The following is a 26,130-nucleotide window of genomic DNA, read 5'->3' on the forward strand; positions in this document are numbered from 1 at the left end:
AAGCAGTATCAGATGGAAACTTTTCACTGGGTGTCTCAGTGATCATTCATCTATATCATTTGCCGTCAAATAAGTTAGTAGTACAATTTCAGGTAATAGTACGATTACATAATAGTATATTTAATATAATTACTATAATACTATAATAGCATACTAAAAATAATCCAGAATGGTTGCTAATAATATCGAAGTTCCTACATTACCTATACCGGGAGAAGGACTCCAACCACAAACCATAGATATGAGTTCTCAACAACAACAACAATATACTGGACATTTACAACGTAAGAAGGCTCCAGAAGGAAGTGCAGAATGGTACTTTGATCAAGCATCAGAATGGGTAGGAGAACATCCTTGGTTAACCGGATTTGCTGTATTAGGAGTTGGACAACTTGTACTTGGAAGAATTAAATCTAAACAGCCCGGTATAAATGGTAAAGCATTTATTAAAGGAGGATTCGGACAAAAGATGACAGCTAAAGAAGCATTACAAATATTAAATTTAAAAGAAACAAACTTATCTAAAGCAAAATTAAAGGATCAACATAGAAAATTAATGTTGGCTAATCATCCAGATAAAGGTGGATCACCATTCTTAGCCACTAAAGTTAATGAAGCCAAGGACTTTTTGGAAAAGAGAGGTGGAATGAAAACCAAGTGAACTAACAACTAATAACTAATAACTAAGAACACTCATGTAGATATAGACCCAATGTATATAAGTTCAGTATTGAACAAAGCAGTCAGTTTAATAATTATATATAGTAATGTAAATTGCATTAAATTGAATTAAATAGAAGTAAATTGAAAAATCCCGGTCGTGCGAAACCGCCAATATCGCTCCGCCAGAAAAACTGACATAGGGCCTAAAATTAGCCAAGCCCGTCCCATCTCCAGTGTTTACCAATTGGTAGTATAGTGATAGACCATTTGTAAGATTCAATTATTGTATCAATTGGTTAGTGTAGGACACGTAGTTACTGCATATTAGTTTGGGGAAATACACTGGCATTTTTTTCATATTTATAGATCAATTTCATTCTATCGCATTCAAAATTCCCCCTATTATCATTTATTAATCCGGATATTCCTCATCACACTATGACTACTTATGAAAAGATTGTTAAGGGAGCTACTAAAATAAAAGTGGCAGCTCCCAAGCCTAAATACATAGAGCCTATCTTAATGGCAACATCAACTGATTTAGCCTTAGAAACTGAAAATCTTAGTACTATTATGAGAACTTTACAACATAGACTTCAAGATAGTGCATGGTCAGTAGTTTATAAACTGTTAATTGTTATTCATATTATGATAAGAGAAGGTGATAAAGATGTTGCTTTGAATTTTTTAGTCAATAAATATCCTCAAATGCTTAATTTATCAACTTCAAATATAGCTAAAAATAGTGGACTTAATAATGATGTTCGATTTATTGTTAAATATGGTAAATATTTACAAACAAGAGTTAAACAATTTGAATCGACTGGAATTGATTATGTAAGAGATGAAAGATCCAATAATAGTTCTAATCAACAAGGTGGAAGATTAAGATCATTACTGATTGATAAAGGTTTATTAAGAGAAACTGAATCAGTTCAAAAACAAATTGATGCATTATTAAAGAATAATTTTATGGAAAATGAAGTTAATAATGATGTTATATTAACTGCATTCAGATTATTAGTTAATGATTTATTAGCATTATTTCAAGAATTAAATGAGGGAGTCATTAATATTTTAGAACATTACTTTGAAATGTCAAAAGTTGATGCTGAAAGGGCGCTTAAAATTTATAAAAAGTTTGTTGATCAAACCAAATATGTAATTGATTATTTGAGAGTAGCGAAACATCTTGAATATGCTACAAAATTACATGTTCCAACCATTAAGCATGCACCAACAGCATTGACTTCATCATTAGAAGAATACTTAGATGATCCTAATTATGAGGCTAACAGAAGACAATATTTGAATGAAAAGTCTAATAAAGATTCTAATGGAAAGACTAATCAAACAGGTAGTGCTCTGTCTCAACAGCAACAGCAACAGCAACAGCAACAACAACAGCAACAACAGCAGCCTGTGCCAATCAATGTTGCCGTTCCTGATCAAACAAATGGTGTCTTGCAAAGAAATAATTCATTAATTGTTAGACAGTCAACATATAATCCATGGGGTACTATTGCAGTTCCTGCAAGTTTTGCACAAGTAGCTGCTGTCAATGGTATTCAAACCATACCTCAGCAACAGCAACAACAGGTTCAACCACAACAAGGAGTTGTATTATCTCACACAGGAGGGTTCTCAGTCTTGCCAACTATCGCTCAAGGACAACCCCTTCAACAGCAACAACCACAACCACAACAACAAATTAATGCTGCTTTTACAGGAGCTGGTTTTGGTGGATATGGTGCACAACTTCAACCTCAACATACCAATACCAATCCATTCTTAACTCAACAACAACCTCAACCGCAACCGCAACCTCAACCTCAACCTGTTCAACAGCAGCAGACTCAACAATCTTTGAATACTGTTACTCCATATCAACCATTTCAACAACAATTCCAGGCTCCACAACAGCAACAGCCTCAACAATTCCAACCTCAATTTACATCGTTACAAAGATCAAATACTAATCCTTTTGCAAGATTAACTGCAACTGCAACTGGTCAGCCATTACAAGCACAAGAAACTAATCCATTCGCACAAACAAGATTTGCTAGTGATAGCCATACTACTGCATTGACCTTTAATAACGAACAACCTAAACCAATTCAAGCCTCAGCTACAGGTAATAATCCATTTAAACTTTCCCAAACTACTACTAATTTATTCAATACTGCAGAGGCAAATGCTCAAAGAAATGTTAGTCAACAACAACCATTGAAACCTCATGTAACTGCAGGAGGTTTAGAACATATCCCTACTATCCCAGTATTCCCTGAGACTCAGAAGGAAGCGCAGAAAGAGTTTTTCTTGAATAATGCTAGAACATCTATACAACAACAGTACACTAGTCAGTTTCAACAGCAACAGCAGCAGCAGCAACAGCAGCAGCAACAGCAGAATCAACAAGGATTTGGCTACCAAGTTGCACCTACAACTACAAGCCCTGCCCCTCAACAATTTCAACAGTATGGACTGCCATTTGCACAACAATTCTCACCCCAACCTCAAGCGCAACCCATACTTCAACAGCAGGTTACCCATTACGATGGTCCCAGCTTAATTTAATTCATATTGCATATAGAGTTTGCCCTTTTTTTCTACTCCCCGTTTATATCTGTCTTTCAAAACTATTTCGTATTTACAATATATAAATTGTTAAAAGTTTCTAATTTGGTACAGGGTCCTTATTGTCCCATTGAAAGTCTAAGAGATCGTCATGTTACATAAAAGTTGGGCATAATTTTTTAAAGATATTTTATAAAATAAAACAGAAACGACATTATGGTTATGCAATTTTCACCATTGTGTCTGATTTGCACTTTATGCCTCACAAAGATATAAGTGTACATTTAATCGACTTGTACATCGGTATTCCTCTTTCCTCTTTAGGTGCGCGCATTTTATTTTTACTTTTGAAACCCTATTAGTGCAGATGCATAAGATAAGGGCATTAAAATAAAGGAACAAACTCCTATACAGTTCTATATTTATGCAGTAGTTAATGACAAATTTGACAATTTGTGAACAGACATTTATTTGAGCTATTTATAGTGACATTTGTTAAAGCTATTTATAGTGATACATACTTTTGCTCCCATTCTATTGAAACTATACTTCACTTGAAATGTTTATCAAATGTCTTAATATCTTTATTTCTTACTTTCTAGTAACATCTAGCTTAATTGGTTATGTATCTGCTATTAATATGACAGAGTATTCAAATAAAGTCTGTTATACAATGTTACATTCTAGAGTGTTTAGAGAAAATGTTAATATAACAAAATATGTATCCGATGATGAATTTGGCAATGTGTTTGTTGCTCTTACTAGGTACAAATTAGAACTGGATGAAGATGCAGATATGATTACTGTGACTGATAATGACCTTGACGAAGTGGTGAGAAAGATTTCTGGACATATCTCAGAAAATTATAACTCACTATATAATCCATCTGTCGAATATTGCGAGTATCAACGTATTGTTAAATCTAACAATAGATTAGGATCTAATGATCACGAAAGGCAAATTCTTAAAGATTATAATGATCATCATAGGCTTGATTCATCAATTGTCTGACCATAGTCAAAGACCTAGTTGCTGATGATATTAAATAGGAATAGCACGACTTTTATCCTTCTACTCACCAATTATATCTATATTAAATTAGAGGATCGTATTTGAAATATAAATTTACATATTTAAACTTAAACCTATCAGTAGTCTGACTGCCAAAGCTCCTTATTGTAATCTTCAGTCACATCAGAATCTTCTCCGTACTCTTCTTGCCATTTAGTGAACCCACCTCGCAAAACCCATACCCTCAAGGATGAGAAATATTGTTCCCTCTCGGGATCATTAATTCCATTCAACGAATTTATAAATTTTATAGTTGATCCTGGACCTCTAACTTGCGATAATGCGCAATGAAATACAACATCATTAATTCCATTAGTAAACAATCTTTCTTGTAAATCGGGTAATGTATAACTAAAGTTACCAGCCGGATAATGATAGCAACCTCGAATATGTCCCCCTATATAATCTGAATCTCGAACATCCACAACTGCAAATTTACCTTGACCTGTAGGTGATCCACCCTTAAACCAAGTGTATAACGTCCTAGGATTTAGGAAATTTAAATCAGAAACCGTATGTATCTTTCCCATCAGGTTCTATTCTCTAATACCTCTACAAACCACTATAAATCTCTATCAATCTCTATCAATTGTTAGATATTGTTTCTCATAAACTGAGGACATCTCTCCGGCCCAAATCAAATCAAATCAAAGGCTCACTAAAAATTCATCCGCCTACCGAAAAAAAGTTTCAATTTCCCTATGAAATAAATCGTGCCAGAGGGTACAATCGTATCATATTATCGTTGAAATTATATGGACAAGGAGTAGATGAGAATATATAGTTGCTGTGAATATTAAAAATAGATCATATAACTCATTAAGTAACTATGTCTCCACCCAAAACTAAAAAATTAAATAGTAGCACAGCTAGTATAGCAAGTGATAAACGATTATCAAGAACAATATCAGTTGAATCAATTGCTCCTAAAATATCACAATTGTTTAAGAGAAATAGAAAAAGAGGATTTGAAGATGATGACTCCGTAGTCTCTTCACCAATTGATACACCACGAGATTCAGACGCCGAAGAAGATGGCGATAAACATAATGGTGAAGAACCAGTAACTAAAAAGAGAAAGGTTAAAACTAAACAAGAAGAAGAATTCGAAGAAAATGAAAGGAAACTAGATGCTGAGTTACCGGAAGAATTAAGAAAGTTCAGACCAGCTGGTTATAAATTCAATTTACCACCTACTGATAGACCAATTAGAATTTATGCTGATGGAGTCTTTGATTTATTCCATTTAGGACATATGAGACAATTGGAACAAGCAAAGAAATCTTTTGAAAATGTTGAATTGGTATGTGGAGTACCTTCAGATATTGAAACTCATAAAAGAAAGGGATTAACTGTATTATCAGATCAACAAAGATGTGATACTTTAAAACATTGTCGTTGGGTTGATGAAGTTATTCCTAATGCTCCTTGGTGTGTTACTACAGATTTCTTAGATGAACATAATATTGATTATGTTGCTCATGATGATTTACCATACGCTTCTGCAGATTCAGATGATATTTATAAACCTATTAAACAAATGGGTAAATTTTTAACAACTCAAAGAACAGAAGGTATTTCAACTTCAGATATTATTACTAAAATTATTAGAGATTATGATAAATACTTGATGAGAAATTTTGCTCGTGGAGCTACTAGAAAGGAATTAAATGTAAGTTGGTTTAAGAAGAATGAATTGGATTTAAAGAAACATATTAGTGATTTTAGAGTATATTGGGAAAAGAATAAAGAGAATTTTAATAATGTATCTCGAGATTTATATTTTGAAATTAGAGAATTTATGAGAGGTAAAAAATTTGATGTACAATCATTCTTAGATAATAATAATCTGGCAACTACTAGTGATTCTGAAGATACTATATCAAGAATAAGTTCACCATTAACAGAATTTGCTGCTAAATATATGGGAAATGCTAATAAAGATTTAAATAATAATAAATCTATTTTTGCTAATGTTAGAGGTTGGATTACTCGTGATGATCATGATGATTCATCTAATGAAGATAATGAAGATCCAGATACTCCAAATTTAGCTAAATCAAAAATTAGACCCATTAAAGTCCCTGTAACTCCTAATAAATCTAGTCCAAAAAAGCCTAGACGAAATTCCACCAATAAAAGAGCAAAAAAGTAATAAACCTTTAATAATTTCATTTTTCTATATTTATATATTACTACTCAATCATCATTATTACCTATATAATAATAACATATAGTAAGGACACTTTGCACATTAATGGCGAAAATTTAAAAATACATAGTAGTGCCCGTTGCCTCTTCGCGGATAAAATTAAATTATTTATTATTTCTTGTGCGATAAAGTTATAAAGCTGGAGAAGTGTGTAGAGTAGTGTATGGTTAGTCAAGTGAATATCCAATAAAGTAACATAGTAGTTTGACAGTCTGGAATTGTTCAATGCAGTGTAAACCATGAGTAAGGATAAGGCGGGAAAAGAAAGATCTAAGGAAGATACGTTACTCAACCTCGAACATCTACAAGAACAACTAAAGATTCAACAAGAAGAGTTATTTCAACAACAACGAGAATTATTATTACATGAACCGGAACTTTTACGATCTGATACTAAACGACTGTTACTTCTGGTTGGATCACAAGATCAACTGGTAAGTCATGTAGGAACTTCTAATACATGGAGTTTTACTCAAGGTTTAATTATTGGACAAGTCAGTGTTATATTTGTAATTATTGTATTTATAAAATTCTTTGTATTTGCTGATCCTACACCTACAAGTTCAAAACCAAAATCTAGTTTGGATGGTTCTGGAGTTATAGTTAGAAGAGATAAGAAAAAGGGAGATGATTCAAGAGTTGGAGGAGATAGTGAAGAAGATGAAAAATATAGTAAGAATAATGTTTCAACTATTCTTGAGAAAACATATTATAATGTAGAAAATCATGCACCAGAAACATTAGATTGGTTTAATGTATTAATAGCACAAACCATATCTCAATTGAGATCTGAAGCTATCTTATCAGATAATATTTATCATTCATTAACAGAATTTTTAGAGACTGCTGATTTACCTGATTATTTGGATAAAATTAATGTTACTGAAATTGATATTGGAGATGATTTTCCTATTTGTTCAAATTGTAGAATTAAACATAGTAAAGATGGATCTGGTAGATTGGAAGCTAAAATAGATGTTGATTTAGCTGATACTTTAACTTTAGGTATTGAAACTCAATTATTAATAAATCATCCAAGACCATTAACGGCAGTATTACCTGTTCAATTATCAGTATCAATAGTAAGATTTTCAGGTTGTTTAACAGTTTCTTTGATTAATACCGGTGATCAAGAATTTGCAGATCTTCAAATGTCTGCTTCATCTTCTGAACAATCAACACCTGAACCAAATGAAACTGTTGATGTTCCAAACACTTCAAGTGCAACACAATCTCCTCAAATTGGATCTAATGGTTTTCTTTCTTCTGCTCCAATAAGTAAATCTGTATCAAAGGAAAGCACTAATTTCCAAAAGAAACCATCTAAGAAAGATAACAATTCTAAAGAAGGTACAGCATTAATGTTTTCATTTTCTCCTGATTATCGTCTTGAATTTACAGTCAAATCTTTGATTGGTTCAAGAGCAAAACTTCAAGATGTACCTAAGATTTCATCATTAATTGAAAATAAGTTAAGAAGTTGGTTCATTCAACGATGTGTAGAGCCACGATTTCAAGTAGTTAAATTACCATCTATTTGGCCAAGAAGTAAGAATACTAGAGAACCTATAAGTACAAAAACTGAAGTAAGTGAATGATTTATTTTGTATATAACGAGTAATAAAAATAATAGATTAATGAGTAAATATAACAAACAAAGCAAAGCGAAAGTAAATTAAGCTAATGAACCACATGGAGTATATTGGAAAAACATTAAGCATTAAAAAGAACATTTGATTAGAAGATCAGTTTTTAGAATATTATTAAATTCCGTTGCTTTCCAGAAAGAGGCTCTACATTGTAAGTGTGTAAATAATGTACATGGTAATATATTAAGTATACTGGCATCAATGGTATTACGTACCATACAAAAACAACTATCGATTAAAGAATATGTTTAATAAATACCGAAAGACGAAAAAATATCGAAGAAGGAAACGCTTGAAAAAGCTCGAATTTTAAAGAAGTTAGAATTTTACCTAAATAGATCATACGTTAGTAATCTTAGTCTTATTTTCCTTTAGGTGTATCATCAATTCTTTTAAAAGGATTCATAATGTCGTAAAATAATTAAGTCAGAATGTTACCTAAATAGATCATAAGTTAGTTTTTACATAGTTAGCAAAGCTTACTACAATAATCAAAGATTAGGATTGCCTCTAGAATTGATCAACAACAAATACCTACTCCGCTAAACGTAATCAAACTTATAGATTCAAAAAGTTGGCTGCCAACCCTTTAAATAGTGTGCGCGCGTGCGTTGCCAAATACATCTTCAAAAGCTCTTTTATTACAACTTTACCACATTTTTGTCAATTTATTTATTATATTAAGATTACTTTCAAACATCAGTAAGAGAGATACTTCTAGGAACCATAATCCATTAAATTCAATCTATGGACTACCATGACCATCTTATATATCTTCAATTGTAACAATAATTATACTTCTTCCAAAATATTTTCCAAATATACACTAAATCAATTCTGAGTCAAAACAGTTAATCTTTCCTTTAATCTTAAGCCAAACTACTTCATTATGTTATCTAATCTCTTCTGCTTTGTGTTTCCCGTTTGATAATGCCAATAATAGACAAATGAAGTGGGAAAGTGTCTGCAAAATTTTTTTTTTCCGTAGCAATATATTTATTCTCACTATACGCACAATTATATATAGAGTGAATAAATACTTGCAAAATTTTTGAGAGAAACTAGTAACTAGTGAAAACTCTCAGCGAGATATTCTTATTGGACATAGTGTGTAGATAATAAAGTAGATAGATTTATAAGGATGAAGACAAATATGATACCCAATTTTTAATAAGTGGGAGAGTTAATGGATCGAGCACATTACCCTCCTTATGCGCTAGTCGTCGTCGACTGTACAATTGGTGTATGCAAAAAACCACTTACGTCCTGCATATAACAAATATCTTGAAATTTCACTAGAAATGCAAAATCTCTAAAAATTATTTACAAAACTACTCTCAGTCAAGAAATTCACCTATTAAGACATTATAAATTAGAATTAGAATTCTCCAGATTAGAAAGAACCATTAAATATCCAAAATTGAGACCAATACTAGCACTTTTAACAATTTTGATCACGTGATGAATATCATGTGACTAGTCAAAACTGCGTACCATATTTTCGTGAAAATTTTCGTTTTATGCGCGAGTAGTTTAGTGGTAAAATTCAGCATTCCCATTGCTGTGCCCCGGGTTCGATTCCCGGCTCGCGCATATAACATCCACATTTTTTTCATTTTTTTTTAATTAAACAAGCATACTAATTAAAGAATTAAAATGTAATTATTTTTAATTATAGGAATTAGACGATTCTAAATGTCTATTTATTCGTTTACAATATCTCCTCTTTTATTACTTTCATGGTGTTCCGTTTTCGTAACCTTTTCAATTACCGCCTATTATACGTGTCCTGCATAAGGCCCCACGATCTCAGCCCTGATACCCAGGAAAAAAAATATGGTACTGCTAACCGTTAGTGAAGAGATCAATTGATTGGAGGCAAGTAATTGAAAAATTTATTAACATTAAGCATTGGTTGTGGATCAAAATTAGTTGGAGATGGATCCACATTTGCTACTTGAGTGTTTTTCAGCGACATTGCAAGGAAATCAAGAAATTCGATTACATGCAGAAACACAACTTCGAGATTTAACCTTACAACCGGGGTTCTTAGGAGCATGTTTAGATATAATTTCATCAGAAGATTCTCAACAAATACCTCATGGAGTTAAATTAGCTACAGGAGTATACTTTAAGAATCGTATAGTTCGATTTTGGAATGAGAATTCACCTGAACAATTAAGAATTGATCATGATGAGAAGCCTTATATTAGAAGTCGAATTTTATCAGTATTAGTTAAAAGTGATTATAATACTAAACAACAATTAATTCCAGCATTAAGAACTATGATTGCAAATGATTTTATTAAATGGAATAAATTATTATCAGAAACAGGAAATTTATTACAATCAATTCCTCTGGTTGTTACTAAAGATGAAGATCTTTCACTGTTATATACTGGATTATTATGTTTTGCTGAAATTTCTCGAACTTTTAGATGGGTTGAAAATGATTCTAGATCTGAAAAATTATACCCTATGATCAATCTTGCATTTCCTCATTTATTAGCTGTTGGTAATTCTTTAATTTCTTGTGATAATAATAATTTTACTGAATTAATGGCTGAATGTCTTAAATTAATCTTAAAGATTTTTAAATATGTCACTTATTATGATTTCCCTGAACCATTAAGACAACCTGAATCATTTCTGCATTGGTTAAAGTTTCACCAATCTGTTTTAAACTTACCTACTCCAAAATATATTGGAGATACATTATCTGAACAAGAGAAAAGTTTCTTTCAAATTTCAAAATGTTATAAATGGTCAATTGCCAATATCTTTAGAATATTTACTCGATATGGTTATTCTAATTCTTTATCTAAAAAGTTTAAATATAAAGAATTTCAAAAATACTTTGGTGCTGAAATTTCTTCAGGTTTAATCAATTACTATTTTTCAATTGTTGAACAATTATGCAACAAGACCAAATGGATAAGTTCTCAAGCAATTTATTATTTATTAGAATTATTTGCTCAATGTATTATCAATAAGCAAACTTGGCAATTTATAAAACCTTATTATGATACATTGATTAGATATTTTATTTATCCTATATTATGTCCTGATGATACTTCATTGGAATTATTTGATACTGATCCTCATGAATATATTTCCATATATTTTGATATTAATGATGAATTTGATAGTCCTGATATAGCTGCATTAGGATTCTTAGTTACATTGCTTCATAAACGTTCACAAACAACTTTAGAAACAATTGTAAATATGATCTATCAAGAACTTAATGAATTACAACAACAAGAAGAAACTTTACAAGTGGCCAAAAGGAAAGAAGGAATGTTAAGAATAGTTGCAAATGTTGCTCCATACTTAATCAATCCTGCCACTAATGATATTAATCAATTACAAAATTTCTTATCAGCATTAGTGATTCCTAATTTAAACTCAAAATATGAATTTTTATGTGCTAGAACTCTTGATGTTCTTAATAATTTTTCAGATATTCTGTTTACTAATTTGGATCCCCTCATAATTTATCAAGGTATAATTACTAATTTTAATGAAAAAGATAATTTAGTAATTAAATTTGAAAGTGCATTATCTATTAGAGCTTATTTAAGTCATGATCAATTTAAAAGTATTTTATCAACTATGATTATTCCTGTGATGTCAAAATTATTATATCTCAGTAATGAAATTGATAATGATGCAATTGCAGTAGTCATGCAAGAATGTGTAGAAAGTTTTAGTGAACAATTACAACCATTTGGGGTTGAACTTATGACTAAAATAGTTGAACAACTTCTTCGATTGGTTACTGAAATTAATGAAATGAATCAAAATGAAAATTATGATGAAGATGATGAAGATAATAATGCTCAAAGTGATAAAATAATGGCAGCTATTGGTTTATTAAATACTATGATTACTGTATTATTATCATTTGAGAATTCTCAAGAAACTTGTTTAAAATTAGAAGAAATATTTGAACCAGTAATTCAATATGTATTAATTAATAAGTTAGATGACTTTTTATCTGAAATTGGAGAATTAATTGAAAATACAACTTTCTTATTAAGATCAATTAGTCCGGCAATGTGGAGAATATTTGAATTACTTTATTCATCATTTATGGAACCTAATGGTGGAGGAATTGTTATGATGTATATTGAAGAATTAATTCCAAGTTTACAAAATTATTTACTTTATGGTATTTGGAATGAAGAAGGTTTATCCCATTGTCAACAATTATTTCAAATTATTAATCAAATATTTGCCTATGGAGATGGAATGGGAGAAATTAGATTTGGTTGTGAATTAGGACAAACTTTTATTCTTACTTATGGAACTAAGAATCCAGAATATGTTGTTAAATTAACAGAAAATTTTGTTAAATTATATCAAGTAAGTATTAAAAAGGATTCATCGAGTCAAAAGTTGGGTAATGCAGTTAATTTAATTAATATGATTGTTGCAAGTATATCAATAGATCCAACTGGAACCACACGAATTCTTAATGAACAACAGGATTTGGATTTCTTTGATAGATGGTTTAATAAAATACCACAATTAAATCGTGTATATGATTTAAAACTTAGCATAATTGGAACTATTTATTTAATGGGATCAGGATTTGATCAACTTTTAAATAAATTAGGAATTCAATTAGCAATTCTCTTTAAAAAATTACCTGTTGCAATGGCAGCATTAGAGAGAAAGAGAAAGAATTATAGTTCTTTCGAAGGTCAAAGAGACTTGGTTGATGCTTCAAATGTACATGATGAACAAGAAGAAACACAACAACAAGAAGTTGGCCCTAATGAATATTTAAACTTTTTACAACAAGAAGACAATAAAATTAAGAATCTTGATTATTATGAAGATGAAGAAGATGAAGAAGAAGGTGAATTTGATGATGATGATGATATGGTAGAAGATCCTTTAATTTCAAATCCATTAGACAATGTTGATGTAATGAGTGTAGCTAAGAATTATTTACAAGAGTTACATAGGACTGATATTACAAGATTTGAATTAATCTTTAACACCATTCCTGTTCAAGATCGTCATATAATTGAGAGTTTAATTGATTAAGATATAGTAACCGTTTATACGTAAGATATTTAAGAATTTACTACAAGCAAATAGTGACTATTATGTCAAAATAAATTTATAGATTGAAGTATATAAATTATCTAAATATTGTTAGTAATAAACCTAAACCTAAAAGTTTGATCAGTTAGTTAGAATGAACGATAGTCTGTATATTTTGCATGGATATCATTGAAAATATGACTTTCAAGTATTTCATGCAAAATTTAAGATCCTTTAACAAATTGAAAGTAGTAATCTTAATACAAGGAAGAAATTGAGCAATATGCAAAATAGTCAGCTTATGGAATTCAAGATTTTCTGAGAAGATCCGATATTTCAGATCCGATAATGGTTTAGAAATTCCCAATAATTATATTATTAAATACATAAATTAAGAAAAATTAGAAAACCCATATAACAGGACTGTTAGTGTCGTGGATTAACTACGGTTCATCTCCGACATTATTGAAATGTCGTATCAAGTTACACTACTACTGACACTCTTTATTGTCACTTATCTTTATACCATTTATATTCTCTCATATCAATTATGTGTGTATCGTATCGATACACTACTCCTTGATTCCCTCTAACTATTTAAGTAAGGTCCTTTATGAAATAGTTAGGACCACACCACTTCTAATGTTTCCATTGTTCTCTTCATCAGGGGAATATATAACCAAACCCACAGAGTCAAATAGTCCCGCTGGGTGAAAGGCTGTTTAATTCTAATTTAACTCTGACTCATTAGAACTATAATAAGCTATTATTCTAACAGGTTACGATGGTTAACAATCATTATTCAGTGAACATGTGTCATATGTCGTTGGACCCAAAGTACCTGGTATGAAGATGGGCAACCAGCAGATTGTTACCTGTAAAACTCAAAGTTACAAAGATTAAAGGAAGAAAGAAAACTCATGTGAAATGTGCAATATTCTCAGGATTTTTTAATGTCATGACTATGACGCCAACTCCATCGAATAATTACTGCCTGTTCTATTTTTCCATCTTTAATGACCGTTTCTGTCTTACTTAATCTGGCTGTTATCTTTGCTTTACAGAAGCATTTCTTAGAGAAAAGTCGACGTTGTCTTGTTTCTAATCTTAACTTTTCTTTTGGTTTACCCAGGAGACTACAACGAAAATATTGCGTCCATGCCAGTTTCGAATTACCAGGGCTGGTATCATTCTTTACCCACTTTGCGTGAACTCTTTGGTTATCTAACCATACGGGCCAGTCGGACTCGGCAACTTTGAAAAATCTGACATCATCATCGTCATCATCATTATCATCAGGAACAGCCTTAGCAAGATCTGGATTATAAGTAAAAATGAATTTGGTTTTAGTCATTATTACTGAATTGAAGTATAAGATAACAAATTGAAAATTACTACTAATAGCAACTTAATAAGACGAAGTGTACCAACTAAATGTTATTATAGTAGTAGCAATAGTACATTGATAAGTAAGCCTCTAATTGACGATAACAATTCGAAGCTAGAATTAACCTAATTAATAATTAAAAAGGAATGAATGAATGATTAAATTAAAAGAAGGAAGGATGTAAAACTTAGAGGAACTTAAAGAATGTAGATTGTAGATAGTAGATTGTAGATTGTAGATTTTAGATTTAAGATTTTAGAACTTTTTTATAATTTAAAGATTTTACAATGAATTAGATGAAAAGCTAACTGAAATGATAGCAGCTTGAAATGATAATTTGAATTTATTTTCTGCAAATACACGAGCCTCAAAGTAGTTATTGGTTCGTATCCTGAATTGGATCTCTAGTTGCAAAATTTTATTTCAGTTGTTGTGAATTATTTTTGGTTTCCACGTCTCGTTCCTTGAGAATATCGATTTTTTCCTTCTTAAAAAAGAAATTAGGCGGTGCACACAAGATTTAATTATAGCTCATTCAAAAGTGTAGAATCGGTTAAATATACGCTAATGCTTATCCCGTAAATTCTACTCTAATTTACATACAGTACTATTATGTAATTATGGTTACTAAATAAAAGTAAAAGCCATCAAGACCCACCTATCCGGTTAATAGCCTGAAATAATATTTTTTTACATAAAAACCAAGAAAAGTATGACTTACGAAATAGGCATATTTATATCAGCAGGATCTTGAACTGCAGAGCAGGATGATACGAATGGTTATGTTATATTGACAATAGATACAAGTCTCTTGACCCTTAATTAATTATCATGCGCCTCGAAGTGTAGTGTAGTACATTGCTACAGCAATGAAATATCCTTAATTAACGATTATTAGCAATACCACAACTAATATAGTACTTGCATCCTATTTAAGTAAAACACCTCACTAATTGCCTAATACTTTGTCCCTCGTGTGTAATTTCACTAGTACTAGATTAAGACGTCTATTGTGTATGACATGTGCCAAATAATTTGCATATGGCTATTTTTATTTTAAAATCTTTTTTGTGTCATTTAATAAACCGTTTGCATCCTAACCCTTTTATTTTTAAAAACGTGGGTGCACATATCAAAGCCAAAAGAGTAACTTACCCTTACATTTTATAAACATTTTACACACGATGCTAATGATGTTATAAATAATCAGGGTTTCGCTTTAAATGCTTGATTTATGATTTATGCTTATTTTATTTAATATTCAATATTAATACTTTTATACCACTATATACCAAAAATGCATTTATATTATATACTATCTTTATTGATACTATCAAATCAAGTAAATGCATTAAATATTTTATTATCTACTTCTGATTCTTGGGTTTCTAAAAATGTCAGATCATTATATCATTCCCTTACTCAACAAGGTCATGAAGTTCTTATAGTTGCACCTTTATATACCAATAGTAAAGCTCTTACTGTTGAAGATTTTGAAAGTGCTGAAGGTGAACTTGAAGATGGTGGTGAATTTAATCATCTTTTAGATATTCATCAAATGTATTATAAGAAATTATTTGATATTAATAATAAATCTCCAAAGGGAGTCATTTCAAAAAGACATATTGAATTACAAAAGCAAAAAGTAATTCCAACTCGTCAATTTGGTCATGATCCTTTAAATAATCATATTTGGTATATAAATTCCAATCCATTATTAACTATGAAATTAGCTATGGATATAATACTTCCAACTTATTTCCCAGAATTTCAACTTGATACTATAATCTTTGGTCCTAATGAAGGTTCTGATGAACTCTTAAATTCACAAATCTTTAGTTATTTATATGATACAACTGCTGCACTCAAAATTCCTGTTATTAGTGCATCAACTCAAGATAAACATCATATCTATTATCAAGATGAAAAATATTTCAATATAAATGATGTTTCTCATCCTTATAAAAATAATGTCTTTACCAAGAACTTAAAATTTATAAATTCAAGAATTATAGATTTATTAGATAGCATTGCTGGCAATGAACAATCTAATTTCCACTACTATAATGTTAATTTCCCATCAATAAATCATCATAGTTCAAAATGTCAAACTACAAAGAATGATGGTACTAATCCAGGATTTAAAATTACTCATTCGTCTTTAATGAAATCTTCAGAAATTAGTTCATCAATTCCAGAATTCAAATTAACAGAGAGTGATGTAATTACTATCGATTATACAAAAATAAAAAAATTAGAACGTCGTTCTATGAATTTCGGTCAAACTGCTAGTAAAATTCTTCATCTGATCCCAGGCATTAAAACTGAAGGAGAATATGATTCTCCTGTGGTTAAAGTGTTACAGAATTGTGATATAAATTTAGAAGTTTATGATGTATAAATTAAGTAGGTGGCTATGTAGTATACAAACCATTTTAATAGACGATTAATTATGATTATCATTTTTGTTATTATGCGGCCACGTTCTTTGTGTATAACTTTGGGGGCGCTCGCGTATAATTCGGAGAATCTTCGCAATTACCTAATAGAGAAACAGCCGCATATCAATTCCGTTAATTTACCTTTTATTCATACCCCGGACCGGAAAATTTCTTATGACCGGAAAATAATCTTCAAATCATTGACCATACTGATTACATTTAAATTATATCGAAACTCGCATAAAGAAACTCAATGTGACTATGAAAGATAAAAGGATTGGTATGTATATATTCTGATCAGTATGCAAAATTGATTTACGTATACAGCTACATGACACTTAGATATCAGAATAAAATACACCTGTCCCTTTTTTTCACCGTTGACACAAGTTCCACGTTTGGACTTGATAAATTCTATATCATCTTTTTTGCCTAAACAAGCTCCACCTGGGCAGTCTGCATGACTAAAACAAAAAGTTCGCTTCTCGAGTGTATTGGAATCGGCTGGCTTGATAGCTGCTGCCAATACTAAATCCAAAATTAAAAATAATACTGTTACCTTTGCTGCAAAAAATGTTGGTGTAGAACATCATACAAAAAATGAATCTGAAGGATATACTCGAGTCATTCTAGTTTATATCATAATAGTACTGTATATCCTCGTCTTTATACTCTAGAAGAACCGTAAATAGCACCAGAATGTATCTAATATATGAAAGAACTTGCCTTTCAAGAAAGCGGCTCCTGTTAATTGTACCAGCCCAATAAGAATATCCCCCAATTTTCATATATTCTATAAATTCAAATGCTGCCTTATACAACGCCCCAATCGGTTAAACATTCAATATGTCTTATCCTCATTTGAATGCCCGAATTAAATTCTCAGGAGCTCCAATTTTTGAAATCCAAAGCACTCTTTAAAATACTAATATTTCTGATCACATTTGAATATATCTCGCTTGATAACATTAAAATTCTCAAGGATCTCACACTGTGGGAATAACTCTTATATTATGGTTAGATCTTGACAGAACAGTGTCGCCAATTTGCGCTTTTTTATTTGAAAATGCGCCCTCAAATAAAAAAGCGCGCAACCGCCTTTGTGATCGAAATTTGTTATCAGAATAACCTATTATAACAACCACCGAATTCCTCTTCGAGCAATGAATTAAAGAGAGTATATCCTCAAAGATATCCATTTGTGTAACTATTTAGATAAAATGAATCGGTAGTACAGTGTTTTCCATATGAAGGTCGCACATCTTGTATTCGAAAGACATTTCTTTACTAACTGATTATTTGTCCCTCAGAAAAGCTTCTATTCGCTGTTGCACCCAAAAAATTTACGTTGATGTTGAATTCAATTTACTGATAATGAGATAATATATTTTCATACGATATAATCTAAATGATTCGTACTAAATAATTCTAAAAAACGCAGAGTGTACAAATGTAAATTCGTCATAGTAGAAATCAACTGGCTCGAAAATAAATTCAGCTGTGCATTGCGCTTCAGCATTTCCACAAGAGTCGACATTGATCTAATAACCACTATCCAGCGTCTCGACTACATAAAAATAGTAAGTTCCCAACCAGTAATCGCAATAGTCGCTTTGGATACCCATGACCATTCCTGATTGGGTGTTATTATTCATATAGTCGACCAAGTAAGCTGCAATTTTACTAGCCATACTATTGACCTGATCAGAAGACATCACAGCAGTATCACCAGTCCAATTACTGATCTCAAATCCAACACCCGATTGGGTATACAGGAAATTGCCTCTCTTACTCTTACCCTTAGCAGTATTGGGTAGGTCAGGTTGTAATGGTGTTAATCTAGTGGCAATTATTGTATTGTTGTTGATTGCTACAGTTTCATACCAAGCAAACAGTGTTCCATTAACAGTAGACTGTATTGGTGGCAAATGATACACACCAGTGGTACCATTAGTCACGTTGCTAGGTAATACAAAGTTTGTAATAGCACTCTGATTAACATCAATGTAATGTAAATCCAGCATGATAGCCTTACGTTCCGTGTAGTGTAATAGAATATCATCGTGAGTAATATTATAAGTGGGCCTCCCACTAGTTCCATCTCTTTTTTTGAGTTCGTCATGCTCAGCAACTTGGCTATCAACCAGTATGATGTTGCAGCAACTGTTCCTGCAACCCAGACAATCGAGTTCTCATTGACGACTAATCTAGCATTAGCAAGTGCGCTTGAAGCAGTTCCACCGTCATCCCATTGGTTATAGATATAACTCCACTGATCAGCAACGTAATCCCATGTGAACAAAGCATAAGTTGTCCACACCGTAACTGCCCCGACACCGTAATTATTGTAAACTGCTACTGACTGAGCGACAAGAACACCTAAAACAGCACACGTTGGAGTAGATGGTGTCGGTGGATCCCTCTTGTCGAGATCAACTTTGACCTCAGAAACTGACAATGCAGCACTAATCACAGCAAATACAACTAATAATATTATCAAGCAATAACGTCTCATACTAATAAACAAAATTACAAGGTTAAGTTAGCATATTACTAATAGATATATTATTTATTAATTTTGGTACTATTTATATATTCTCTTTAGTACATATTGATACAAGGTCTCACCCCTTCTAGCAGCACGCCTCTAATCTGTTTCCAGGGAGTGAAATTAAACTAACAATTACTACGATATTCGGATAGAAACAATTACTGCGATATTCGGATATGACAGGTGCGATATTCACCTGGAAAATACTGAAATTGAAATTGGATGAAATATCTTACATATAGAAAGTATACTTATACTTATTCTATTATTGTCTGATATCAGCCATATATTTCTCAAACATAGATGTAATTCTCCTTGATGCAGCATCTATCAATACATCTGCAGTTAAAGTTGCCGGATCATATAACTTCAGCAAACCGACAATTCTATAATCATTAGCATCATAAATTGTAGATCCGTACTGATTCAAGTTGTTCTTGGTTATGTATCTGGCACTAAGCTCTCCTATAACTGCAAATTCCTCTTCCTCTTTCTCATTGGATATTATCACGATATACCTATCTTGTGAAATCCTTATCATGCAACTCCGAGTATCTAAGTAAGTGATTTCATCTTGGGTAGGAATTGAACTATTGATTCTTGAGAATTTAATAAACACTTCTTTAGACTCACCAAATGTATAAAGTTTACGATTAAAAACAGTCACATTTGGATAAATATTTTTCTCTTCAATATCAATGAACTTATCAGAAGCAAACCATTTTTCGGCTGAGTTGGTGATAACTTCGCCGTCTCCGTTAGAATTAGATGTTAATTCAGTCATCTTGAATGTTATATTTGCTTCTTCAACAAATATAAATTTTTCGAAGAATGTTATTATTGGTACTCCTAAAATGAATTGAACTCAAGGAAAGGTTTATATGAGATAAAGAAAGAAACAACATGGAGAGATAAAGAGAAGTATCCGTTTTGAGTTTTTCATAGTACTACCAATTCATTTTATCTAAATATTTACACAAATGGATATCTTTGAGGATATACTCTTTTTAATTCATTGCTCGAAGAGGAAATCGGTGGTTGATAACAGATTCTGATCACAAAGGCTGTTGCGTGCTTTAAAATGCGCCCTCAAATAAAAATGCGCAAATATTGAATGTTCAACGGGGCGTTGGGCAGCATTTGAATTTATAGAAAGTTTATTAATTTATCTGCAAATGGTAATAATTTTAACTTAAAATTTGCTAATTTATCGGATGTTGGGTGTTGGATGTATGAGGGGTATATTCTTATTGGGTAGCTGGTATAATTAACAGGAGCCGCTTTCTTGAAAGGCAAGTTCTTTCATATATTAGATACATTCTGATGCTATTTACGGTTCTTCTAGAGTATAAAGACGAGGATATACAGTACTATTATGATATAAACTAGAATGACTCGAGTATATCCTTCAGATTCATTTTTTGTATGATGTTCTACACAATTAAAATGTTGTTTGCAGCAATTATTTTTAATTTTGGATTTAGTATTGGCAGCAGTTATCAAGCCAATCAATTCCAATACACTTGAGAAGCGAATTGTTTGTTTTGGACCTGAACACTGCCCAGTTGGTCAAGCTTGGTTAGGCAAAAGAGATGATATAGACTTTATCAAGTCCAAACGTGGAACTTGTGTCAACGGTGAAAAAAAGAGACAGCTTGATCCAAATGAGATTTGGTTAATTTGATAGCTTTCCAAACATGTGATTCATATTTATATAACTGTATAGATTATATCTTTCATGTTGTTTTTATGATATGACAAATTCATATTAGGACTGTGATGACTATGTACATAAATAATACTAATAATCTCATATTTTTATAACTAATTGCATATATTGTATGAAAGATTCATTCCGGTGGTAGGTTCTTTTCCGGAGGTAGATGGTTCCGGTCCAAAAGCTGCAAAGTTTTCTCACAAAAATATTTTGGGATTGGTGATATCACGTGAGATAAGATTTGTTAGATAAGCCTCATCTTGTATGGCAATTCGGTGATTTTTCAAAATGTATATGTAAAGTAAAACCCATTACAACTTCAATTACCAATTACCTAATTGAAATATCAATTATATTAATAGACTAATAATAGACTATTTTATAGTGAGAATTACCATTGGGAATTCTAACTTAAAAGGTTGAACTATCTGGTGAAAGCAATGCCACAGTTAGTTCCGACCATATCTCGGTCTTCAGTATTTTCGAAATTATCAACGGCAATACCAAAGGATAAATTAGGTACTTTATCATGTATATCACTTATTGTTAATAAGATTATTGGTACAGGAATCTTTCTGAATCCTTCAATTATTTTTAAATATGTTGATGGAAATGTTGGATTATTTTTATCATTATTCTTATTAGGTGGGATTATAATCTTTTCCGGATTAATTATATATCTTGAATTTGCATTAAATTTACCGATTAAAAATGGAGGAGAATTAAATTATTTACTTCGAATATTTAAGAATCCAAAGGGACTTACTGGATGTATATATTCATTTCTGATGGTATTATTAGGTTTTAGTTCAGGAAATTCTTATGCATTTGGTAAATATATCCTTTTTGCATTTACACCTCAAGATCAACAACCTTATATTAGTGAATCACTTGTTAAATTAATTGGAGTATTATGTATTTCCTTTTGTATATTTTTACATGTAAGATATCCTAATCAAGGTACTCAATTATTTAATTTCTTAGGAATATTTAAATTATTAATTCTTGTCCTTATTATATTCTTTGGAGTAGCTGCAAGTATTGGTTTAATAGATATTGAACCTACTAGTAATTTTAGAGATATTTGGACTTTTAATCCTTCAACTTCAGCAAGTACATCTTCAACTTCAAATGCTTCTTCAGTATATAATGTATCAGTAGCTTTATTAGAAGTTATATATTCATTTAAAGGTTGGGAAAATGTTAATTATGTTCTTAATGAAGTTGAAGATCCTTATCATATTCTTACAATTGCCGCACCATCAGCTGTACTACTTACAACCATCCTTTATTTCCTTGTCATTATTTCATATCTTATAGTTATCCCAAAGCAAGAATTACTTGATAGTGGAGTTCTTTGTGCAGGGATCTTCTTTAATAAAATCTTTGGTGAAACAATTACTTCAACCCTTTTACCAATTCTTATTTCATTATCAAATTTAGGTAATGTTTTGGTAGTTTCTTATGCTCATTCACTTGTTAATCAAGAATTAGCCATTAATAATTATTTACCATTTTCTCATATCTTTCAAAATTTGAATTATTCATTATTCTTACATTGGTTTATTACTGTAATAATTCTTATTGGACCTCCACTGAATGAAATTTATGAATTTGTCGTAAATCTTTATATATACCCTGGTACTTGGATTAATGTAGCTATAAGTATTGGATTAATTTATTTGAAATTAAATAAAAAGAAGGAACATTGGAATGAATTTAATACTATAGATCATTCCAAACCTAAATTACACCTACCTGAAGAGTACTTTGAAGAAGATATTATTGAAGATCCTTTTACTACAACTGCCAATAATGATAATGACGATGAAATTCAAGACTTTAATCCTCGTCAAAGATCTTCAAGTTCTGGAAGTGCAAGTGCAAGTGCAACACGGGATCGTCTAGCTCGATTGTCTATTTCTTCACAAACAGCTTTATTACCTCATTCATCATCATCATCAGCAATTGCCTTCACTAGCCAAAAGATCATTAAGGCACCTTTCTTTTGTGTATATTTATTCTTAATTGCTAATCTTTTCCTTGCATTATTCCCCTTTGTTCCTCCTCCTAATAAGGATTCAATGATTATACCGTTTTGGTGTTTCCCTGTTATAGGTACTGGAGTACTCTTACTTGGAGCTATATTCTTTTACCTTCGTCCGTATGTTCGATTGTTAACGGGGAGTATTACTAATGTTAATGAAATAAAATATGAAGATGAGTATGAATATGACCATGAATCTTAATATGCATTATATATATGATTAAATAGTAATATACTATACTGCTATACGATACTACTATAGTATACTACTATACTATACTACTATGCCATACTACTATACTATACTACGATACTACTATACTATACTATAGTAGACTATCACCAGTTACTATTGGAAGATAAGAGGATCAACTTCTTCTTCTTCTTTCTCCCCTTCTTACCTTCCTTCTCTTGACGTTCCATTTCTTCTCGAGCTTTCCGAATCATTTCTTCAGCATCCCAACCATCATCACTGTCATGTATATCTAATTCATTATTTTCATTATCATTTCTTTTAGGGATCTTAGTTCCCCATACGGTTGTTTCATATTGTTGAGTATCTTCTGGTCCAATATCTCCTCCTCCTTCATCATCATACAGTTGATTACCTTCACTTCCTGTATCATGATCATGTTCATGTTCAAGTACTGGTAAGAATCTACCTCGATTATCACTAATTGATAAACTTCCAATTCCATAATCCATATCGGAATAATTCATATCAGATATAGATCCATCAGTAATAATATTATTATTATTATTACCATGACTATGACCATTATTTTCTTGAATAAAGAAATTTCTATTCCGAATTTCTTCTTGATTTAAAGCTCTTCTTCTATTCCGTTCTTCACGTTTAAATTTTCTATTCAGACTTAAACTTCGTTTAGTTAAATCTTCTTTAAATATGGCCCATACTCCTTCTTTAATCCGTCCCTTCCAATTACATTCTAAAAATCCTAATTGAGTACCGATTGGTAAATGAGATAAATATTTATATTTAGTTAATGAAGCTTCTTCAGTTAATTCTTCATATCGAATATTTTCAATTTTAGCCACCATTGATGAGGGTAAACTTTCATAATTATCATTATAACATGCTTTAAGTACTTTCATATCTAAAGGTGAAAGAACAAATGTTGCACTAGCATCAAACCCTGTTTGATAATAATAAAATGTCTTATTATCAGTAATAGTTGTTGGAGTAGAAGTAGAAGTAGAAGATGAATTAGAATTAGTATTAGTAATGATAGTATTTCCAGATCCAGTAGATGCTTTAAAATGAGCTATCCAATTATCAATATCATCATCAATATTATCCATAGCCATTTGAACATATTTATAACTTTCATGATATAATTCCTTTTCTTCTTCATAATTTAAATGAATTTGAGCCTTTTCAAATTCATACATATCAGTTAAAGATTTTAAATTCCCCTTAAATATTCTAGCATATTTATTACAATCAGGCATAGGCATAGTTTGATTATACCAGGGGAAATTACCAATAATTTCATGATATTCTTGATATGATTTTGGTAATGACATAATTTTATCTTGAGGTCTTGCCATTAATGTTAATACCACTTCATCACGAATTTTAGGAACTTCAAATCTATCATCAACATTATTTATAAGAACTGGTTTAACATCATTTTTTCTAATAATTGATGAACATAATGGACATTCTTTATATTTTTCAATAACTGCCAGAGATTCTCGTTTCTTTGCTTCTGGTAATTCACTATCTAATAAAGATAATAAACATTTTAAACATACTATATGACCACAAGTTGTAATCATTCTTGGAGCTATAGGATCTTCAGTAAGACAAATTGGACATGCATTACCCTTTGGAACAATAATTCTCATAATATCTTTAACATTAACTGGTATATTAGGATCCATTTCTTGTGATTTATAATCTTGACTATAATCTACAATGAATTTATAATTAACATTAATAAAAGACATCCCCTTTAGAGGGATTTTATGAATTATATCTCGTTTTGATCGACTATTACTACCTCTTCTATTATTCTTACTATGATTATGATTAGTATGAAATTCATGCAGATCTCGATAAGATTGATACTCAAATAAATGATCTATAGAGATCATCTTATTCTTTCGACTATTACTTCCAGCAACTCCACCTTGTTTAATTTGTGTTTCAATTTGTTGAGTTAAATAATCATTATAATAATCTTGATCTTCTCTACTTGATTTAGAAGGCTTTTGTTTAATTCTAGCCTTTTGCTTTTGTCCTTGCTTTTGACTAGGATAAAAGTTTTGCTTAACTTTATCAGTTGAACTACCAACTAAATTGGATTTCATACTAATATTACTATCACTTTTAGTGATCATTGTTGCTAAATTACTATTACTCATAATATAACAAACAAACAATAAGGAATATGTAATAAATCTCTCAATATTGATGCTATTTATACCAAAATTTCGAACCTTGGGTATTATATTGATTCTTACAACGATTAAAGGGAGTGGTATGTTATTTCTTTCCACCTCCCGAAGGTTAGTTAATCCTTAAAGATTGACTAATGGTTAAGTATAACCACTTTCTCTACCGGGTTAAAGCTCCGTGCTCGCATCCCACTCAGTCATCATATTGCATGTTAGACATAATGTGTAAAATTTTATCTACCTTGTGTCAAGTGCAATTTAACTGACTCGGTTTACAGGTTAGGACGGTATAATAAAACATCCATACCGCTGGCTTTGCTACAGTACCAGAA

At 31.1% G+C, this 26,130-nt stretch overlaps 13 protein-coding genes and 1 non-coding gene across 14 annotated transcripts; 9 read left to right on the forward strand and 5 right to left on the reverse strand. All coding sequences in view use genetic code 12, as the record gives it.

The window, feature by feature from the left end:
- Positions 1–30: 30 nt before the first annotated feature.
- PAM18 (Pam18p) lies at positions 31–789 on the forward strand. The gene has a single exon (XM_064881779.1). It carries the CDS (start codon positions 170–172, stop codon positions 659–661), a length of 492 nt encoding a protein of 163 aa, XP_064738781.1. The 5' UTR covers positions 31–169; the 3' UTR covers positions 662–789.
- Positions 790–1,101: 312 nt separating this feature from the next.
- RJT21DRAFT_1462 (uncharacterized protein) lies at positions 1,102–3,240 on the forward strand (the record flags this gene model as incomplete). Its single annotated transcript, XM_064883449.1, has 1 exon — positions 1,102–3,240. The coding sequence occupies one exon, from the start codon at positions 1,102–1,104 to the stop codon at positions 3,238–3,240; it is 2,139 nt and encodes a 712-aa protein (XP_064738782.1).
- A 640-nt stretch (positions 3,241–3,880) lies between these two features.
- On the forward strand, positions 3,881–4,252 carry RJT21DRAFT_114146 (uncharacterized protein; the record flags this gene model as incomplete). Its single annotated transcript, XM_064880224.1, has 1 exon — positions 3,881–4,252. The coding sequence occupies one exon, from the start codon at positions 3,881–3,883 to the stop codon at positions 4,250–4,252; it is 372 nt and encodes a 123-aa protein (XP_064738783.1).
- Positions 4,253–4,389: 137 nt separating this feature from the next.
- Positions 4,390–4,842, reverse strand: RJT21DRAFT_114147 (phosphatase; the record flags this gene model as incomplete). The annotated part of the gene is made up of 1 exon (XM_064880225.1): positions 4,390–4,842. The coding sequence occupies one exon, from the start codon at positions 4,840–4,842 to the stop codon at positions 4,390–4,392; it is 453 nt and encodes a 150-aa protein (XP_064738784.1).
- Positions 4,843–5,031: 189 nt separating this feature from the next.
- PCT1 (choline-phosphate cytidylyltransferase) lies at positions 5,032–6,616 on the forward strand. The gene has a single exon (XM_064881780.1). The coding sequence runs from the start codon at positions 5,142–5,144 to the stop codon at positions 6,465–6,467; it is 1,326 nt and encodes a 441-aa protein (XP_064738785.1). The 5' UTR covers positions 5,032–5,141; the 3' UTR covers positions 6,468–6,616.
- A 17-nt stretch (positions 6,617–6,633) lies between these two features.
- Positions 6,634–8,224, forward strand: RJT21DRAFT_120590 (ERMES complex subunit). Its single transcript, XM_064881781.1, has one exon. The coding sequence runs from the start codon at positions 6,764–6,766 to the stop codon at positions 8,120–8,122; it is 1,359 nt and encodes a 452-aa protein (XP_064738786.1). The 5' UTR covers positions 6,634–6,763; the 3' UTR covers positions 8,123–8,224.
- A 1,471-nt stretch (positions 8,225–9,695) lies between these two features.
- RJT21DRAFT_t83 lies at positions 9,696–9,766 on the forward strand. Its single transcript has one exon. It is a non-coding gene; the product is annotated as a tRNA-Gly (tRNA).
- A 286-nt stretch (positions 9,767–10,052) lies between these two features.
- Positions 10,053–13,316, forward strand: NMD5 (Nmd5p). Its single transcript, XM_064881782.1, has one exon. The coding sequence runs from the start codon at positions 10,112–10,114 to the stop codon at positions 13,229–13,231; it is 3,120 nt and encodes a 1,039-aa protein (XP_064738787.1). The 5' UTR covers positions 10,053–10,111; the 3' UTR covers positions 13,232–13,316.
- An 855-nt stretch (positions 13,317–14,171) lies between these two features.
- Positions 14,172–14,585, reverse strand: RJT21DRAFT_114151 (uncharacterized protein; the record flags this gene model as incomplete). The annotated part of the gene is made up of 1 exon (XM_064880226.1): positions 14,172–14,585. The coding sequence occupies one exon, from the start codon at positions 14,583–14,585 to the stop codon at positions 14,172–14,174; it is 414 nt and encodes a 137-aa protein (XP_064738788.1).
- A 1,330-nt stretch (positions 14,586–15,915) lies between these two features.
- RJT21DRAFT_1469 (uncharacterized protein) lies at positions 15,916–17,019 on the forward strand (the record flags this gene model as incomplete). Its single annotated transcript, XM_064883456.1, has 1 exon — positions 15,916–17,019. One exon carries the CDS (start codon positions 15,916–15,918, stop codon positions 17,017–17,019), a length of 1,104 nt encoding a protein of 367 aa, XP_064738789.1.
- Positions 17,020–18,426: 1,407 nt separating this feature from the next.
- RJT21DRAFT_139978 (uncharacterized protein) lies at positions 18,427–19,574 on the reverse strand (the record flags this gene model as incomplete). The annotated part of the gene is made up of 2 exons (XM_064883358.1): positions 18,427–18,972; positions 19,095–19,574. The coding sequence occupies 2 exons, from the start codon at positions 19,572–19,574 to the stop codon at positions 18,601–18,603; spliced, it is 852 nt and encodes a 283-aa protein (XP_064738790.1). The 3' UTR covers positions 18,427–18,600.
- Positions 19,575–19,875: 301 nt separating this feature from the next.
- Positions 19,876–20,394, reverse strand: RJT21DRAFT_114154 (uncharacterized protein; the record flags this gene model as incomplete). The annotated part of the gene is made up of 1 exon (XM_064880227.1): positions 19,876–20,394. One exon carries the CDS (start codon positions 20,392–20,394, stop codon positions 19,876–19,878), a length of 519 nt encoding a protein of 172 aa, XP_064738791.1.
- Positions 20,395–21,767: 1,373 nt separating this feature from the next.
- On the forward strand, positions 21,768–23,576 carry RJT21DRAFT_114155 (amino acid permease-domain-containing protein; the record flags this gene model as incomplete). The annotated part of the gene is made up of 1 exon (XM_064880228.1): positions 21,768–23,576. One exon carries the CDS (start codon positions 21,768–21,770, stop codon positions 23,574–23,576), a length of 1,809 nt encoding a protein of 602 aa, XP_064738792.1.
- Positions 23,535–26,094, reverse strand: RJT21DRAFT_35789 (uncharacterized protein). The gene has a single exon (XM_064884288.1). The coding sequence runs from the start codon at positions 25,763–25,765 to the stop codon at positions 23,714–23,716; it is 2,052 nt and encodes a 683-aa protein (XP_064738793.1). The 5' UTR covers positions 25,766–26,094; the 3' UTR covers positions 23,535–23,713.
- Between the last annotated feature and the right edge of the window lie 36 nt (positions 26,095–26,130).

Source organism: Scheffersomyces amazonensis, assembly GCF_036850825.1.
Source record: "Scheffersomyces amazonensis strain UFMG-HMD-26.3 chromosome Unknown RJT21scaffold_3, whole genome shotgun sequence".
Lineage (NCBI taxonomy): Eukaryota > Fungi > Ascomycota > Pichiomycetes > Serinales > Debaryomycetaceae > Scheffersomyces > Scheffersomyces amazonensis.